Source organism: Pinus tabuliformis, chromosome 7, assembly GCF_031772625.1.
Source record: "Pinus tabuliformis cultivar Carrire ecotype Pingquan chromosome 7, CPIR1, whole genome shotgun sequence".
Taxonomy (NCBI): Eukaryota; Viridiplantae; Streptophyta; class Pinopsida; order Pinales; family Pinaceae; genus Pinus; species Pinus tabuliformis.
Window position 1 is genome coordinate 487,277,660 of NC_142293.1, and position 16,782 is coordinate 487,294,441.

Genomic DNA, 16,782 nt, shown 5'->3' on the forward strand with positions numbered 1-16,782 from the left:
GTGGTGAATTCTTGTTGTGAGTCCATAGTGCAGAATGTTCATAATTTGTGATTAAGAAGATTATGCACTTCTGAATTACAATTGTAATTTGAAATAAAGTTTCTAGTAACTTTTAATCTACCAATGGTGCATGGACATCATAAGATACATTCACAATAGAATATGAATAGCAATTGGTTACCTTTTTTTCTTTTTTTTTTCCACAGAAAAATCCTTCCTTTTATTAATAAAAAGGATTACATACAATATGTAAAAAAAACGCCAAGCCTGAAACCGCCAGCAAAGGGCGAGACTCAGCTAGCAAACGTTTGCAGACAGAAAACCCGTCGCAGGAGGGAAGAAACCTCCCAAACCGCTCAAAGCATTTGAGCACAACCCTAAGGCCCGCAGCTAATCAATAAAGAGCCGCCGTAAGAGGAAACAAAGTCCCAAAAACACCAGCGACAATGGAAGAAAGGACCACGCGGATCCACAACATCCACAAATGAGGTTTTGAAGCCGCTGCGAGAAAATAGGAACCACTGCCCGGGCATCCACACATAGGGAAAACAACCCAAGAAAAACGGCAGGGTAGAAGAAATTTGAAAAGGAGACATGGAACAAAAACAAATACACACATATATTTACAGGAACAGAGGAAGTATGAAGAAAGATTAGGCAAAGATGGGTTGATCAACAGGCCGAACAAGCCCATTATCAACCTCCGAGATAGCCCACGACCCCATCTCTCGGTCTACTCCTTCTTTAGAAAGACGGTCCGCTTCAGAATTCCTTTCCCGGTATATATGACTAAGATAAACCTCCATGAAACAGTTCCTAAGCCGAGAAACTTCTCTAAACAAAGGAAGCATAGTAAGATTGTAGCAGCGATGAGCCCCGTTGAACCATTGTACCACATTCATGGAATCCCCGAAAAGCTGAACTTCTTGCACATTACGGAGAATAAGCCAGCTGAGGAGGAGATGAAGGGCTTTTAATTCAGAAAAATTATTTGAACCCTGTCCCAGACCTACTGAAGCTTTAACTATCTTCTTTTCTGAGAAATGTATGACCAAGCCAGCCCCACACCGCCCATTAATATCCGAAGCCCCATCAAAATAAGCCCACGGCATAGAGTGTCTAATGACTTCTTGACAAACAGCCCTGGAAGAAATTGGAGCTTGAGGGATAGGAATACTATCATAGATAGCCGCTCCCTCAGCAGCAAGTCTTCCAATAGGGAAAACAGAGTCCTTGAAAATAGCTTGATTTCTGGCTAGCCAGGTCCCCCATGTAATGAGTAAAGGAATGGATCGTTCCCTTTCGTTTAAAGAAATGTTCCACCAACTCTGCCAGGCCTCTAAGAGCCCCTGCCCTTCCCATTTATGAGGAACCTTAATTAAGCTTAGCATTGCTGCCCAGAGACTAGAATTGAAAGGGCAAAAGAGAAATAAATGTTGCACTGATTCGGCGCTGTCTTTACACCGAGGGCATCTACCAGGACCAATCCTGCCTCTTCTTTGAAGGAAATCCCACATTGGGAATTTCTAGCAAAGGACACACCAGAAGAACAGTTTCGTTTTAGCTGGTCCTTTTAACTTCCATAAAGGTTTAGCCCAACAGACCGGATTTTCCATACCCTTTTGAGACATCAACCATTTGTAACCTTCCTTTGGGGAATAAAAGCCATTCTGAGCAAAAACCCATTTTAACTCATCCGGAGAGTCAGAAAGCCGCACCAAAGAGTTAACAAGATCCCTTGTGTACCTGTCCCATTCCTCCAACCTGTCTTCGGTCAAATATAAGTCTCGTCCTTTAAGCCACCCTTGATTCCAGATGGAAGAGGCCCGGGGATCAGCGACCTAGTTTAAAGTGAATAAACCTCTGAATTTTAAAACTTCAACCAAACCTTGAGATAGATTAAACCCTTCAGAACAGCCAATCCAAGGATCGCGCCCCAAGCGGATCTGAGTTCCATCTCCTACATACCATGCCAACCCCTTCTCAATGATGTGAACGGAGGCGACCACTGCTTTCCATACCACCGAGGAATTTTTGGACGACTTTTGCGGCAGTCTGATCCAATCAAGCGTTGTTAATGGATCTATATATTTCCTTTTAGTCACTGTAGTCCATAGATTTTCCGCTGTGATGATCCTCCAAGCCAACTTTGCTGCAAGGGATTGGGAGAAATCTGCAAGGTTTTTTATGCCCCAACCCCCCCCACTCTTTAGGGCGAGTAATTTTGTCCCATGCAATCCACGGGGTAACTCTCTCAGACTTAGACCCCACCCACAGAAAGCTGCTGCAAAGTTTCTCAATTGAGTTTATAATACCTTTGGGCACCCAAGTCAAGCTCGCCCAATACACTGGAATTGCCATTAAAACAGATTTTATTAAAACAAGCCTACCTGCCCGGGAGAGCCACTTGTGGCTCCAATGTTTCAATTTCGATTCCAATTTTACAAGAATCCACTGCCAATCTTTTATCCTGTAATTGTCTGGTTTCAGATAGAACCCCAGATATTTGAAAGAGTCCTCCAGCGATTTAACTTCAAAGTTCAGAACCAAGGCCACCCTACGCATCTCCTCTCTAGCCAGACCAGAGCAGGTAATAGTAGATTTTCTCTCATTTATACAGAGGCCAGTCGCTTTCAGAAAGAGGTCCAAGATCTTCTTAAGCATCCTGCAATCCTCAAGGCTGCCATTGCTGAAGAGTATAATATCATCCACGAAGAGAAGGTGAGTGACCCAGAAATTTTGAGCAACTTCTATTCCTTTCAACAAACCTTGACTTTTCGCTTCATGGATCAAACGACTGATTCCATCTGCTGCCAGCAAAAACAAGAGGGGAGATAGAGGGCAGCCTTGCCGCAGGCCACGTTCAGGACTGAAAAAACTAGAAGCTGCTCCATTGATCAGAACAGCTATGGAAGAAGACGAGACACAGCTCATAATCCATCTTACAAGTTCAAAACTAAAGCCCAGATGGGTTAGTAAAAGTCTCAGGTACAGCCAGCTGATTCTATCATAAGCCTTCGATAAATCTATTTTTACAACAACTCCTTTTTTTTTCCCAACTTTGAGACTGTGGAGTGTTTCTTGAGCAACTCCCACAGCTTCATGTATTTTCCTGCCCTCTAAAAAACCAAACTGCTCCGGAGAAACATTTTTAGAAAGGAAGGGTTTTAGCCTGACAGCAATGATTTTAGCAATAAGTTTATAAACACAGGTGCACAAAGAAATGGGCCTAAAATCGGCAAAAGAACCTGGGAGGTCAGACTTGGGAATGAGAGTTAAAAATGTAGCATTAAAGGGTTGATAAATAGAACCTGAAAGTCTGGATTCTTCCACCACCTCCACTAGCTCATCACCTATGAATTCAAAGAAATGCTGGAAGAATTCAACAGTCCAGCCATCCGGGCCAGGGCTTTTTTCTTTTTGCATTGATTTGAGTACGCTTGCAACCTCCTCTTTAGAAATAGGTGCCATGAGAAATTCATTGTCTTCCTCCTCTATGAACCGTGGAAAAATCTGGGCAACCCTTATAACTTCTGCAATTGTGGCTTCACCTGGGGCTTTAAAGAGGTGTTTAAAATAGTTTACCCCTTCAGTAGCCAAATCTTCGAAAGAGAGCGCTAAGTCACCGTTTGCTTTCTTCATTTCCCAAATTGTATTTGTGATTTTTCTCCCTTTGGCGTAATTCTGGAAAAATTTTGAATTTTCGTCCCCTGCCTGTAACCAGATCGCTCTGCTTTTAAGACGCCAACTTTGCTCCCTGAGCTGCAAAATTCTCCTTCTTTCCATTTCCAACTCATGTATCCTCGATCGAGATGCACCTGATCCATAGCCCTGACTGTCTGGATCTTCGAGAAGATCGAGTTCTGAGGTCACCGCTTGCATTATTTCTTCCTCCTTTAGCTTCTTATGAAGAGCCCAACATTTTGAAGCGGCCTTCATCCTTAATAGGTTTTCCATAAACAGCTGACTTCGGTTCTCATTCTCATTTGCCACGACTTTCCTCCAAGTATTGTGAAATAAACTGATGTAAGATTCATCCAAGAGCCAAGAGGAATTAAACTTGAAGGGGATACCTGGCTTAGTAAAGTCACCTTTCACCTCCAGAAGAACCGGGAAATGATCAGAGAGACCACCATCTCCAATCCAATGCCTGAACGATTGTAGTTTCTCCGCCAACATATCATTTATTAAGAAGCGATCTAATTTCTTCCCGATCCAGTCATCGCCAATCCTGCGATTGCTCCAAGAGGGGCGCATCTTTAATGGGCTAACATCAACAAGAGGCGACATGGCCAATTTCTGCTGAATGAAAGCAGAGAGGGGATCCGCTCTAGCATTAACCCCCCAGGATTCAGCCAGGCCCAGCGAAAAGTTGAAGTCTCCACCAATAATAAGATTTGGATGCGCCAAAAAGGACTTCGCGAAGAAGGAGTTCCAGAACTTCTCCCGCTCCGAATTTGGACCATAGATATTCAGAAAGAGAAAAGGAATACAGAGTTCGTTGGAATAGAGTTCCACCGCCAAAACGTTTTCTGCTCCCCAAGATGAGATTTCACGCGCAACCTTCACATTAAACCCCAAAGCCGCACCTCCAGAATGCCCAATAGCATCCACTGCGTGAAATCTCCATCCCGGCAGAAGTTTATGCAGACAGCCTAAAATATCATCTCCTTTCCCAAGCGTTTCCTGAAGAAAGAGGATATCAGGTTTTTTAGCCCTGACCAGCTCCTTCAAAGCTAGTTTTTTGGGGGTACTAGCAAGACCCCTGCAATTGAAAGATAAAATGATCATTTAAAACCTTCGGGAGGTGATTGCTTTGCTCTAAGCACCCCTGGCAATGACAACTGCTTTCCTCCAGCAATATCAATGATAGCCTTCAGCTTGGCTTTCGATAAGTCCGACTTCCTCCCTCTTAACTTCTTTGGACCTATGGACAACTCATCCATTGCCAAACCGCCTGCTACCGACTCTTTTCCTTTTCTAGTAGCTAAAGGCCTTAGATTGTAATGAGATTCACGCCCTCCATCTCTGGAATGCGTAGGAGCAAGAGGAGGGGAGGATGGAACCGTCATTAAAACACTGTCAGTTGTGTTTAGTCCCTTCTTCGTGTCTGTCATATCTTTTGAGAGTTGACATAAGCGATCAATCTCACCACTACACGACAGATGCAAAGTGCTTGATAAGAGAGGGGAGGAGTGTTTAGGGGGGGGAGGACAAGCCTGATTCAATTCTTCCATTGAAATGACCGCTGAGAAACCGGCTGCAGGGAACTGATTTGAAACAACAGCACTCGTTGTCACCTCAGCCTGAGATATTCCAATACCCTCCATAGGTTCCGATCCTAACTCTTGGAAATTTCCCAACACTTCGACCTCCTTGGATTGGAAAACTTCCTTCTAAGCAGTGACCTTCATTTTTTCCTTTTCCTCTGCCTTAAAACCATTTTGCCTCTGCCTTCGACGCCTACGATGACCACGAGGGCAATCCCGAGCCAGGTGACCATATACTTTGCACCGATGAAATCTGAACGAGAGGTTTTCGTAGTCCAGGGTCTGGATGAACTCTTGGCCCCGATACTTTAAAAGTATCAACAATTGGTTACCTACTTCATATGCATTAAAAATTTCTTTTTTATAGTTAATGTGAATTACAAGCATAATCTTAGCTGCATCTCCAATATATCTTAAACCAAATTTTCATTTTATTTTTTAGTACTATTATATGTTATTGTATCCTACCTCATTTTATGGTTAGCATTGTAACCAAAATATGCATTTTTCTATGGAATTAATACTAACATGTAATATTGTTTTTTTTCTTTCAAGAATGCTATAGGTAATGACCCTGAAGATGATGATCCAAACTATGCTAAACATACATTAAATATAGGAGATGATGATGAGGAGGATGGTGATAACATAAGTGATGATGATGGTTATAACATTGGTGATGATGATGTGGATGAAACTTATCTTGATGGTTGGGATGATGATCATGTTAATGATCATGAGGATGATCTTGGTGGTGCTAGCTAGTGATATCTTGATGATACTGGAAATTCCCATTTTTATATGGATGCTATGAATTTACCTTAGAATAATGGTATCTATGAAACATTTTGATTTGGTTATCATACATTGAATTTTAGTTGATTTGATTAAAGATGATGATGATATTATCATTATTATCTTGTTACTTTATGTATATATTGAAATTTATCAACATTATTTTGATGGAGAATTATTATGTATGATGATATTACTATCTTTAGATGGATGTTGTGAATTTACCTTAGAATAATGATATTCATGAAAGATTTTGATCTAGTAATCACACATTTGAATTTTAGTTGATTTGATTAAATATGATGATGATATTATTAGTATTATCTTGTTACTTTATATATGTGTTGAAAATTGTCAATGTTTTCTGATGGAGAATCATTATGTATGATGATATTACTATTTTTGGATGAATGTTGTGAATTTACCTTGGAATAATGATATTTGTGATAGGTATTGATTTGGTAGTCATATATGTATATTGAAAATTGTTAATGATTTTTTGATGTAGAATTATTATATATGATGATATTGCTATTTTTTGGATGGATGTTGTCAGTTTCACTTAAATTTATTTACAAACACTATGTTATCAATTTGAATTGTCATATTTTCTTTAATGATATTTATAAACTACAATATATTTCACTATGTAATTGAAATTAGTAAAATGAACCCATAAGGGGGGTCATAAATGGAAAGAAAAGTAAACTCTAAACAAGAAGCCAAATGTGAATGTAAATTTGGTGTAACCATGGATGCAAAATTGAGAGTATAATTGGATGTTAAACTAGGCGTCAAAACAATATGCAAAAAAGGACAAAAAATGGGTTTTAAACTAGAAGTAAAAAAGGTTCTAACACTAGACAGAAAGAAGGGAACCAAACATAGCATAAAAAAGGATACCAAATTGGGTGAAAACAAGGACACAAAAATGGACACCAAATTAGATACAAAAAAGGACAAACAACTAGACATAAAATTGGATGAAAAAGAGGATGCCAAGTTGGGTGCTAAAGATAATAAAAAAAGAGTGCAAATTTAGATGCCAAATGAGTATGCAATGAATGGTGTAAAATTTGGATGAAAAACTTGGCCCAAAAGTGGATGTAAGAAAAGACACAAAAAATATGCAAAATGGGGATAAGAAAAGGGTGAAACTAATGACACCATATTGGATGCCAAAAATAATGCATAACTAGATGCATATTTAGACTCAAACCTAGGCACAAAATGAGATGCTAATGTGGACACAAAATGAGGCAAAAAAAGGATGAAAATTTGGATGCTGAAAATGATGAAAAATAAGGAAACAAAAATGATGCAAGAATGGATGCAAAAAATGGTGCAAAATTGGACAAATAAGTAGACACAGAAAATGGTGCAAAAATGGGCATACAAATCGCTCAAAATTGGATGCAAATTGATATGCAATGTTGGATGCAAAATCATGTGCAAAAAGAGATGCAAAACTTGGTGCAAAAACAAATGCAAAAGTAGACATAAAAATGGCATAAACTTGAATGTAACATTAGACACAAAATTGGATGCAAAGGTGGATAAAACACATGGATCAACATACGATGCAAATCTAGATGAAAATTTGGATGCTCAAAAGGATGTCGAGTTGGATGTGAGAAATGACATTAAAAATGAAGCAAAACTGGATGCAACAAATTATGCAAAATATGGTGCAAAAAAGGGAGACAAATAAAATGAAAAAGTGGATATAAAAAGTGGTGCAAAACAAGATGCAAAAATAGGCACAAAAATGGATGCAACATTTTGTGCTAAATCATATTCAATATATGGTGGAAAATTATATGCAAAAAAGGTGAAAAATGGTACAAAATTAGAATAAAATTTTGGTGTAAGACTAGATGCCAAAACTGGCACAAACTAGATGCAAAAAATGGTTCTAAATCAAATGCAAAAAATGGTGTAAAACTTGATGCAAATGATTGTGCAAAACTAGAAGCAAAGAATGGCACAAAATTGGAAGCAAAAATGATCCAAAAACATATGCAAAAATTGGCACAAAACTAGAAGCAAAACCAGAAGCAAAACCTGTCGTAAAACTAGATGTAAATCCTGGTGCAAAATGGAAGCAAACGTTGTCGTAAAACAAGGTGCAAAACTGGATGTATAAAGTGGTGCAAAATTAGACTCAAAACATGATGCAAAATCTAATGCAAAAAAGGATGCAAAATTTGGTGTAAAAATATGGCACAAAAAAGGACGCTTTAAAAAATATACAATAGAGTCGTATTTAGTGCCAGGATGCTCATCCCAATTGAAAAAAATGCACTAAAATCTGGTGCCAAATCTAGCACAAATTCCTATTTGTTGTAGTGTTATTTCCTATTTTAATGACGAGGATGGATACATTTTTTTTTATCAAATTGGGTTGATGTCCATTAAATTTATAGGATAGGAGGGGTGCTATTTTTTGTTTATTTGGTTGTTTCTTTTTCTATTAAAAATGAGAGAAATAGTAGGCCCTGTACTGTGAAATTTGTGTAGGAATTCATGCCTTTATTTTATGCATAACTATAATGGTTTTAATTGATAGGATGAGTTGAAATCCCACTTAAACTCAGGGGTGATAAACCTAGCTAAGTATTCATATTCCTCAAAGGAGGCCCACACATATACGTACATATATGTGTGTTTTAAGTGATCTCATAGGGAATTACATAATCGACTAAGTGTTGAAGTGATGAAGGGGATCAGATGGATTTGAGTATTCAACAATGGACAAGAATGAATTCCCATCTTAGGAATTTGGGGTCTCGAACCTTAGTGATCCCTTAGAGAAGTGCACAAACACGAAAGAGTGAGGGGTGTGGCTTGAGAAAAAAGTGTTACCAGTAGTAGACGTAACAAGAATTATCGTCTTGAGCCCTTAGGGTGGAAAGCATATTGCAAAGGTGGGGCCAAGGAGAGGTTCCATGGAGGCCTAAGTCCATAAACCACCCAAAGTACAAATTTATTTATAAAGGAAAATCTATTTTCTACGAAGTGTTGGGACTAGTGGAATGTAGGTCAAGTGGCATGTTGATGTGGAAATCAGGCTAACATGGTACCATAATGGCAAGCCACGTGGTAGCTAGAATCGAATATATGAGAGGGTAAAAAGGCCCAAAAATTGGGGACTCATGGTTCTCTCAGAGGAGGCCACATGGACATGTTGATGTCATCATGATGTCATCTCAAGCTAATGTCATCTTAGGAGTTCCATCTATGCACTTTCCAGGGAAGGGGTGAGACTAATGAATAAGATAGATAGAATAATTCTTAGTAGATGATGGAAATGAGTTTGTATCAGAACCTCAATGGAGTCATGGTTTTCATAGTAAGGAAAAGGGGCAGGATATATGGAGGGTGAGATGAGACTATTCCCGATAATTCACAAATAGCCTTTTAGGACTTGGGACCTCTAGGTAGGCATGTAATGATAGTGAACGAGATTAAAGGGTTGAGACAAGATTTTTCACGTCATTTAATGATTATAGAGCCACTTTCGAACCTGAGTATTGTAGAGTGCATTTTGGAGAGAAAAAAACTAATATTGGAGGGGGACAAGATGAGAGACCATCCCATCTGTTAAAAAAATTTAAGTTTGTCTCTCCACAGGGTTGTTTACCATGTGATTGGGAATTATACTAATGGATTAGGCCAAGGGATGAGATTTCATTATAAGAGGAAATGAATGAATTGCAAAGGCAAGGGATTGGCTTAGTGGAAGCCATGATGTGTGGAGAAGACATATGCCATGGAGGTATGCCATGATAGCATAATGCAAGTAGAATATGTTGACATGGACCATATTTTGGAGTGGGGGGAGGGGTGCCACATGGGAGCCATGTGGCAGTGCAATGCTGACATAGCTAGAGTTTAATGGCTTAGATTTAAACAACCATATCTCATGATTCAGGAGTCAGTTTTTAAAAGAGTTTATATTGCTAACAAGCTATTGACAAGCTAGAAGATAGTGACATTAGATTTTAGTTTCAAGAAAAATGAAAAATGAGGAAAATTTTAAGACCCCATTTCCATGATAAGACCTTGGAATTTAGGTCAATAATAGTGATTCCTTCATCTACCCTTACGATGGTCTATGAAAAATATGGGGGTATTACATGAGTCGTGTACCAAGCTCTATGAAAAATGTCCTACTAAGTAGTTAATGCTAGTGTTTTTGAAGAGAGAAAAATAAACAATAGTGTTTTTATAAAAAAAATGTTAGAATATTGATTATAAGAAATAGGGCATGACTCCTATAATTTTACTATAGAATTCTAGGAATAATATTTCAATTAAGAACAAGGTATCTATGAGATTTTCAACTGCAAAAGAATTAAATATTTAAAAGACAAATATATTTTTGAACTGTGATATATTTGAAAGAAGTGTAAAATTTAAACTGATTCTCTGAATATGATCAATTGTTAAACCTTTTTGACCTCTATGAATTTATTTTTTAATGAAAATTTCTTATTTTCTCCTTTTTGTGCACACATACACTAGTCTTATGGCTAATTCAATGTGGAATTCTTTTAAGGATATCAATATAAAAACTCTTATATGCCAAGTGAATATTAAAAGGGAGAAATAGTATGTGAAAGTCTAAGAAAAGGAACTTTGTTTTCCCTTTTTTTCTTATTATAAAAACCCTTTGAATAACCTTATTGAATAATAAAAAGATTTAGGGATTTTTCAAAGTATCTCTACTCTCTCAATTTCTTAGTTTAAATATGTTGGTATGTAGAACAAAATCAATTTGAAAGGAAGCTAGAGTTAAAATTATTTTGTAGTGAAATTTTGATTATGGAAATGATTTTTCTCCAAGGGAAAATTTCTTAGTAAAATTCCTTTTAAGACATCTTATTTTGAAAGTGCTTCTATACTCAGGAATATAGATACTTTCCATATAGAGTAAAACCGATTTTCAAGAAAGTTTTTTGAGTTGAGATTGAATTTCAAAATGAATTCAACATATGGTTTCTCTATGCAATTTATTAGTAAAAATAGTGTTAATGCAAAATGATTTCATTGCTCAAAGTTTTATTCACTTATGGTTGTATCATACATAGGGTTTTAGCTCAGAAAAAACATTTCTTTTTTCTTCTCCTGAGAGGGAAATTATACATACCTTTTTTCCTACATTCTTGAAAGTTGATTTCTTAGTTTTTCATCCACCACAACTAGGAAATTATACATACCTTTTTTCCTACATTCTTAAAAGTTGATTTCTTATTTTTTCATCCACCACAACTATGTTATTTGTGCACGAAACTCACACTCAAACCTAACTGCAAATTTGTGCTCTATCTTAGCTATAAATTTGTGCTCTATTTGGTGGTGAATTTGACCTTTGATTAGATATAAACTTGGCCCTATGTGCTTTGTAAACTCATCTCTATCATACTGTGAATTAGTGATGTGATAAAATTATAGACTTGACTTATAAGTTCATTCGTTATTGAAGTCTACATTTGAGTTGCAAACTGAAATAATTTAAACTCGGTTCCAAAACTCTTTCCCTTCCTTTAAAACATTTTCAAAACATTTATTGATTATCTATGGTTAATACCACATTTCCTTCAAATGTGCAGGATAAGAGTTAAATGAGGTCTAAAATAGAGTACTAGAACCGTTATTTTGGATTAACAAAATAAATTATGTCAACTGAGTTCTTTGTTGCTCACAAACTTCACTATTAATAACTCAATTTAGTCATTTTTGGGAGGTCGATTTCCTTGCTATTGATGGGCCAAAATGTACCTCCAAAAATTAGGGGGTCTATCGAGTGTGAAGTTCTAATCAAACATCACACCATTTGGAATAGGAGCCACATTTGATATGTACACTCAGTTACCACTATGTGTGTGTTTTCTCTTGGTGGACAAATGTAGAGATGGATGTGTGAGACCAAGTGTGAGATGCCTAAAGAATGAGGATGAAACCAACTCTCCATTAACAAAATTAAAAAACAAAGAAAAAGAAATTAATAATAAAACAATAATAACAATATGTCTTAATAGAAACTAGAGGTACATCGCAAATTAGTTCACAATAAGTTACTAACATATACATGGAATAAAAGAGCAGAGATCCAAAGAAAACATACAAGACACATGTAACAAATTAGTTTATTAAATGTAACCAACATGTAAACACACATGCATATACAACAAGAACATTGGATAGCCAACAAATGCCATTAACACACACAGGGATCAATGCAAGAAGTGAAAAGCTTCTTATTAATATTTTTTCCCATTCAAATACATGTCCCACAAGCTCATCGAAACCCAATAGTGGGAGAGGAACAATTCATATCATCTCCAAAACAAAACCCTAACCTCATAATCAGTTAGCCTATAAGATACCAAGAGAAAATGTACTCAAATCCTTGAATGCTATAGCTATGCTAGGATTTGAATGCCAAAATCCCCCACAAATGAGGCATGAGGATCTATTTTATCCAAGTGGGTCAGTGACAATTCACCTCTCCCATGAATTTTCAAATCCCCTCATGGAATCTTAAAACTTTTTCATATTCTACATGAATCTTGGACTAATTTTTATCATTTGATATTTTCATAAAATGACATTTGTAATGTGCCAAAGAGAATTAACATGCTTTGATGCCATAACTTGAGGGATAATCTTCTTAGTAAATGTTCCAACAGTTTGAACCTTTGAATGGTAGTAGCTTCAACTTGTGGAAGGTTTATAGTAATATTGAGGTTGATAATGGGAGCTATAATATACTAACTCAAGCCATGTGCATAGGGTCTTTGTAATATTCCTAGAATCAATTAGAAAATCTTGTTAGATTCTTTATCAAGCATCATCTCAACAATGCGTAAGTTTACATTTAAGTTCCCCATCATAATTTTGCATAAACAACTAAACCTTATTCATTGAAATCATGACAAGAAAGATAAGAAAGGTTGGTAATAATTTCCACAAGATAAGGCATAAACTTAGAAAGTGAATTACTATCCTTTAACAATTTTCAATATAATGGTATATTTCTAAAACCTTTGCGCTTTACACATTCCTATGACTATAATTTTCAAAAGTAATGACATTCTCATACTCTAATCAATTGTTAGAAAACAATAATATTTATTATATGATAAGCACAACAAAATTGATTAATGCCATAGTGCATGATTTCATATATTGTAGCAATCTTCAAGTAGCTTCATTCATGCATGAATGCAACCAATAATTAGGGAACTATTGTACTGTTCAACAACTCCCCCATTTATAAATAGTTAGTATTATATTAATAAATGGGGACCCTTCAAAAAAATTTCAAAAACTTAGAAAATAAAAGCTTGTCTTTTGAAACCATTCAGAATAAAACCTTAGACAAACTTAAGATATTAAGCCAAGTCACTTTATGACTAGGCATTCTAGCTTTATCGCAAATCACATGATCCAAGGTCATAAAGTTTAGTCCTGATTCAGACTCTGCGAAATGCGATAAAAGACCCCCCTTAAAAGAAAAAAGGTAGCGTTGAACTTTTTCATAAAAATTAAGGCTTAAAACATTCCTTATAAGATAAAGTATTTATCGCAATCACATCGCATATTTTTACAAAGCCACAAACATGCAAACAATAAAAAATTGCGAAATTGCGATGTGGTCTGGACCCGATGAAATAATTAAGATAGTTATAACTTGAATTAAGTCTGACCTATCGTAAATTAGATGTTTTAATGGGATAATCATCCACATAAAGGAAACGCGATCGAAAAAGTAAAAGGTATGCCACACATTACAAATTGCAAAATACTGAAGCAACTTTGAATTGGTTTATTCTAGATATCACCGATATTGTGATTTGCGATATTGTGATATTGCGATATTCCAATATTTCCATTCATCGCAATCACATGATAGGTATCATGCATAACACACACCAATTTGAAATATCATTTAGAAACTTGTGATGCGATTTTTTGATGAGTCTTAAAGGAAATCACACTTAGGCCTTAATGAGTAGTTAATAAGGTTTTAACTGCATTTACTCTTTTAACGGATCGAGAAGATTGATATCTTTTTACCCGTATTTGAAATAAAGCTTCATCCTTAAATTCTTTCAGAATTTACTGTGTAATTATGTTTCCACTTTCATTTTTGCTCTACGTTTTACTTTGTTTTCTCCATTGCTCAAATTTGAGGAAATTTCTGAAGAAAACAACGCTCGACAAAATGGTTAAGAAAGGAAGAATACTGCAGAGGCTACTGCATCTGAGGATTTAGACATGCTTCCACTCTTCTTTGATACTACATGCAAAAAAGATGGAGGGACTACATCATGGGAGGTAATGTATAATTTACTTGAGGAAGAAAACCCAAAGGTCCTAGAAACGAAAGTAATAGCAGATGCCGAGGACTCATCCAAGGCTTCTTATTTTGAAGCAACATGTTATTTCTTGCACAGAATAGCTGCAAGGCCTAAAAGATTGCCATACACTGATATGGTAAAATGGATCATTGACAATGTGGAAATTTTAGATGAACATTCAGGAATTCTAGGCATGAAGTCATGGGGTAATTTAAACTAGACAATTTACACCGAATGTACCATCTACCAGAACCATAGAATCTCTATGATAAATCCTTTATTGGGAATTTTGTGAAAGAAAATCAAGACCTGATGGACGTCATGAAGAATTGGAGGTCTGCCTCCAACAAGTTCAAGCGGGAGAAAACTGGTATGAACCTAATTGCATCTCTGTCAACCTCGCATAATTTTGTTGCCGCAATGTTATGTAGGCTATTTGGAAGGGCTCACACTACCAAGTTTTCTATTGAATGGGTTCCATTGATTTATGTGACTGTTAATGTTATAATTATGAACCGGAACAAGATTTTGTCAGACAATTTGGCTATGTCCATTAGAGAATATAGACACAATACAGTTATCTCCTCTTGGGTTATCCCTCCTTTTTACATGAGTGCATATGTTATGGATGCTATATGTTTTTGTTCACATTTTCCAAATATGGGATGGAAATGGACTCTACAGGACCCTACTCCTATCCATATTTATCATAAGATTTTGTGGGAATCACAGTTTAGCTCCCACTTCTACAAAATCTGTCATGGCATTATGTTGCCAATTTACCAAACCTTTTTTGATAAGAAATCCTCCATGCTATCATAGGACACTAAAACAGACATCTTGCTAGTGACAAGATGGTTTGGCAAGGAATTATTTACTTATATAAGAGTTTTTGGGAGTATTACAGCTCCACATGCTGTTTCCTTTTATGTTTCTGATAAATTATTGGCAAGAGAGATTGTCTACCAAACAATGGGGATGGTATTACCAAAACCCTCAAAGAACATAATAAATCCATCTGGATGACCTTCCTAGTGCAATGTGGTGCTTTCGCATTACATGATTATGGACATGCGGCAAAAGAGATACAGAACATCACATCGCTGACAAGGTCGCCCGAAACCTCACTACTATGGTCAAAATTAGACAATTTATTCATGAGTATGATGATTTTGATGATCTCCTTGAGGCAGCTGAGACATTTTTAGAAGTCTTACATTTAACATCAATAAAATTGGACCCAGTTGACCTCAACTGCTTCCACATATATAGAAATAAAAGGCTAACAAAGGTCCCTTTGGACCTATTATAGATTGAAGAAATAAGAGAACCTACTCCCAGTGTAAGCTGGGAGAAAAGTTCCAAGCACAATTCTGATAGTGAATCTCAAGAGAACTTGGATCAAGGTTCAAAAAATTCTAAACATCAATCTCAGAATAATGAAGGAAGGCCCATGAAAGACCATGAGAAGGAAACAGATAAAAATGTTGAAGAAACGACCAAAACGGCCTCAAATGAAGAACACATGGAGAATCACTCCACATAGGTTCAAACATAAAAGATCAAAGTCATTGATCTAGATTGGGAATGGGAGAAATTTAATAAAAATATCTAAATGCAAAAAATAGAGACTAATATTAAAGGAACATGTGGATTTAAAACTCCTAAACAGACTCAACAGGTTGTAAAACTAGAAACAACAATACAAGGAGTTACAAATACTCAAGATATTGAAATCATCCCGGCCTACCCAACTTCAGATATTGTTTTAAAGATTAAGGAAATACCCCCATTAGATATATTCTACAACCCAACACATAAGGATGTAGTGAAGAGGCAAAGGAAGAAAAGGAAATTGGGTGCATCAGTAACAACAAATCTTGAAAATGAATCAATGGAGGTAGTATGGAAAGACACCCCCATCGATCCATTAGAAAATCTTACAAATCTATCACAATTTGTAGGTGCCTATGTAATTTCAACAATTGATAAGGCAACATAAGTTCAAATTTTGCTTAAAGAAAAAGAAAAAAGAGTCCATTTTTTGGAATAACAACTTGAGATGGAAAGATAGAGCACCAACAGACAAGCAGAGATGTAGATGGCACAACTTAAAAAGTATTTTGAGAAAATGAGATTACAGCATCAAGTAGACATCGCAGAGAAGTACTCACAGATTCATCAAATGGAGACTGTAATAGATAGTCTCAGATACAACCCTCAAACATAGGAATTCATTAAAGAAGCACTTGAACTAAATTATCTGTTGTCACATCAACAAGAAGTATTTTGACAAAAGATCTCATTGATCAATGCATATTGTGAAATAAGTGATAGATTAACCAATC

At 36.4% G+C, this 16,782-nt stretch overlaps 1 protein-coding gene across 1 annotated transcript; it reads right to left on the bottom strand.

Annotated features, from left to right (window-relative positions):
- Positions 1-653: 653 nt before the first annotated feature.
- Positions 654-1,517, bottom strand: LOC149248149 (uncharacterized). Its single transcript, XM_089447873.1, has one exon. It carries the CDS (start codon positions 1,515-1,517, stop codon positions 654-656), a length of 864 nt encoding a protein of 287 aa, XP_089303999.1.
- Between the last annotated feature and the right edge of the window lie 15,265 nt (positions 1,518-16,782).

Excerpts from the sequence above, each read along its gene's own strand:
- LOC149248149 (XM_089447873.1), bottom strand. The coding sequence starts at position 1,517 with ATGTGGGATTTCCTTCAAAGAAGAGGCAGGATTGGTCCTGGTAGATGC.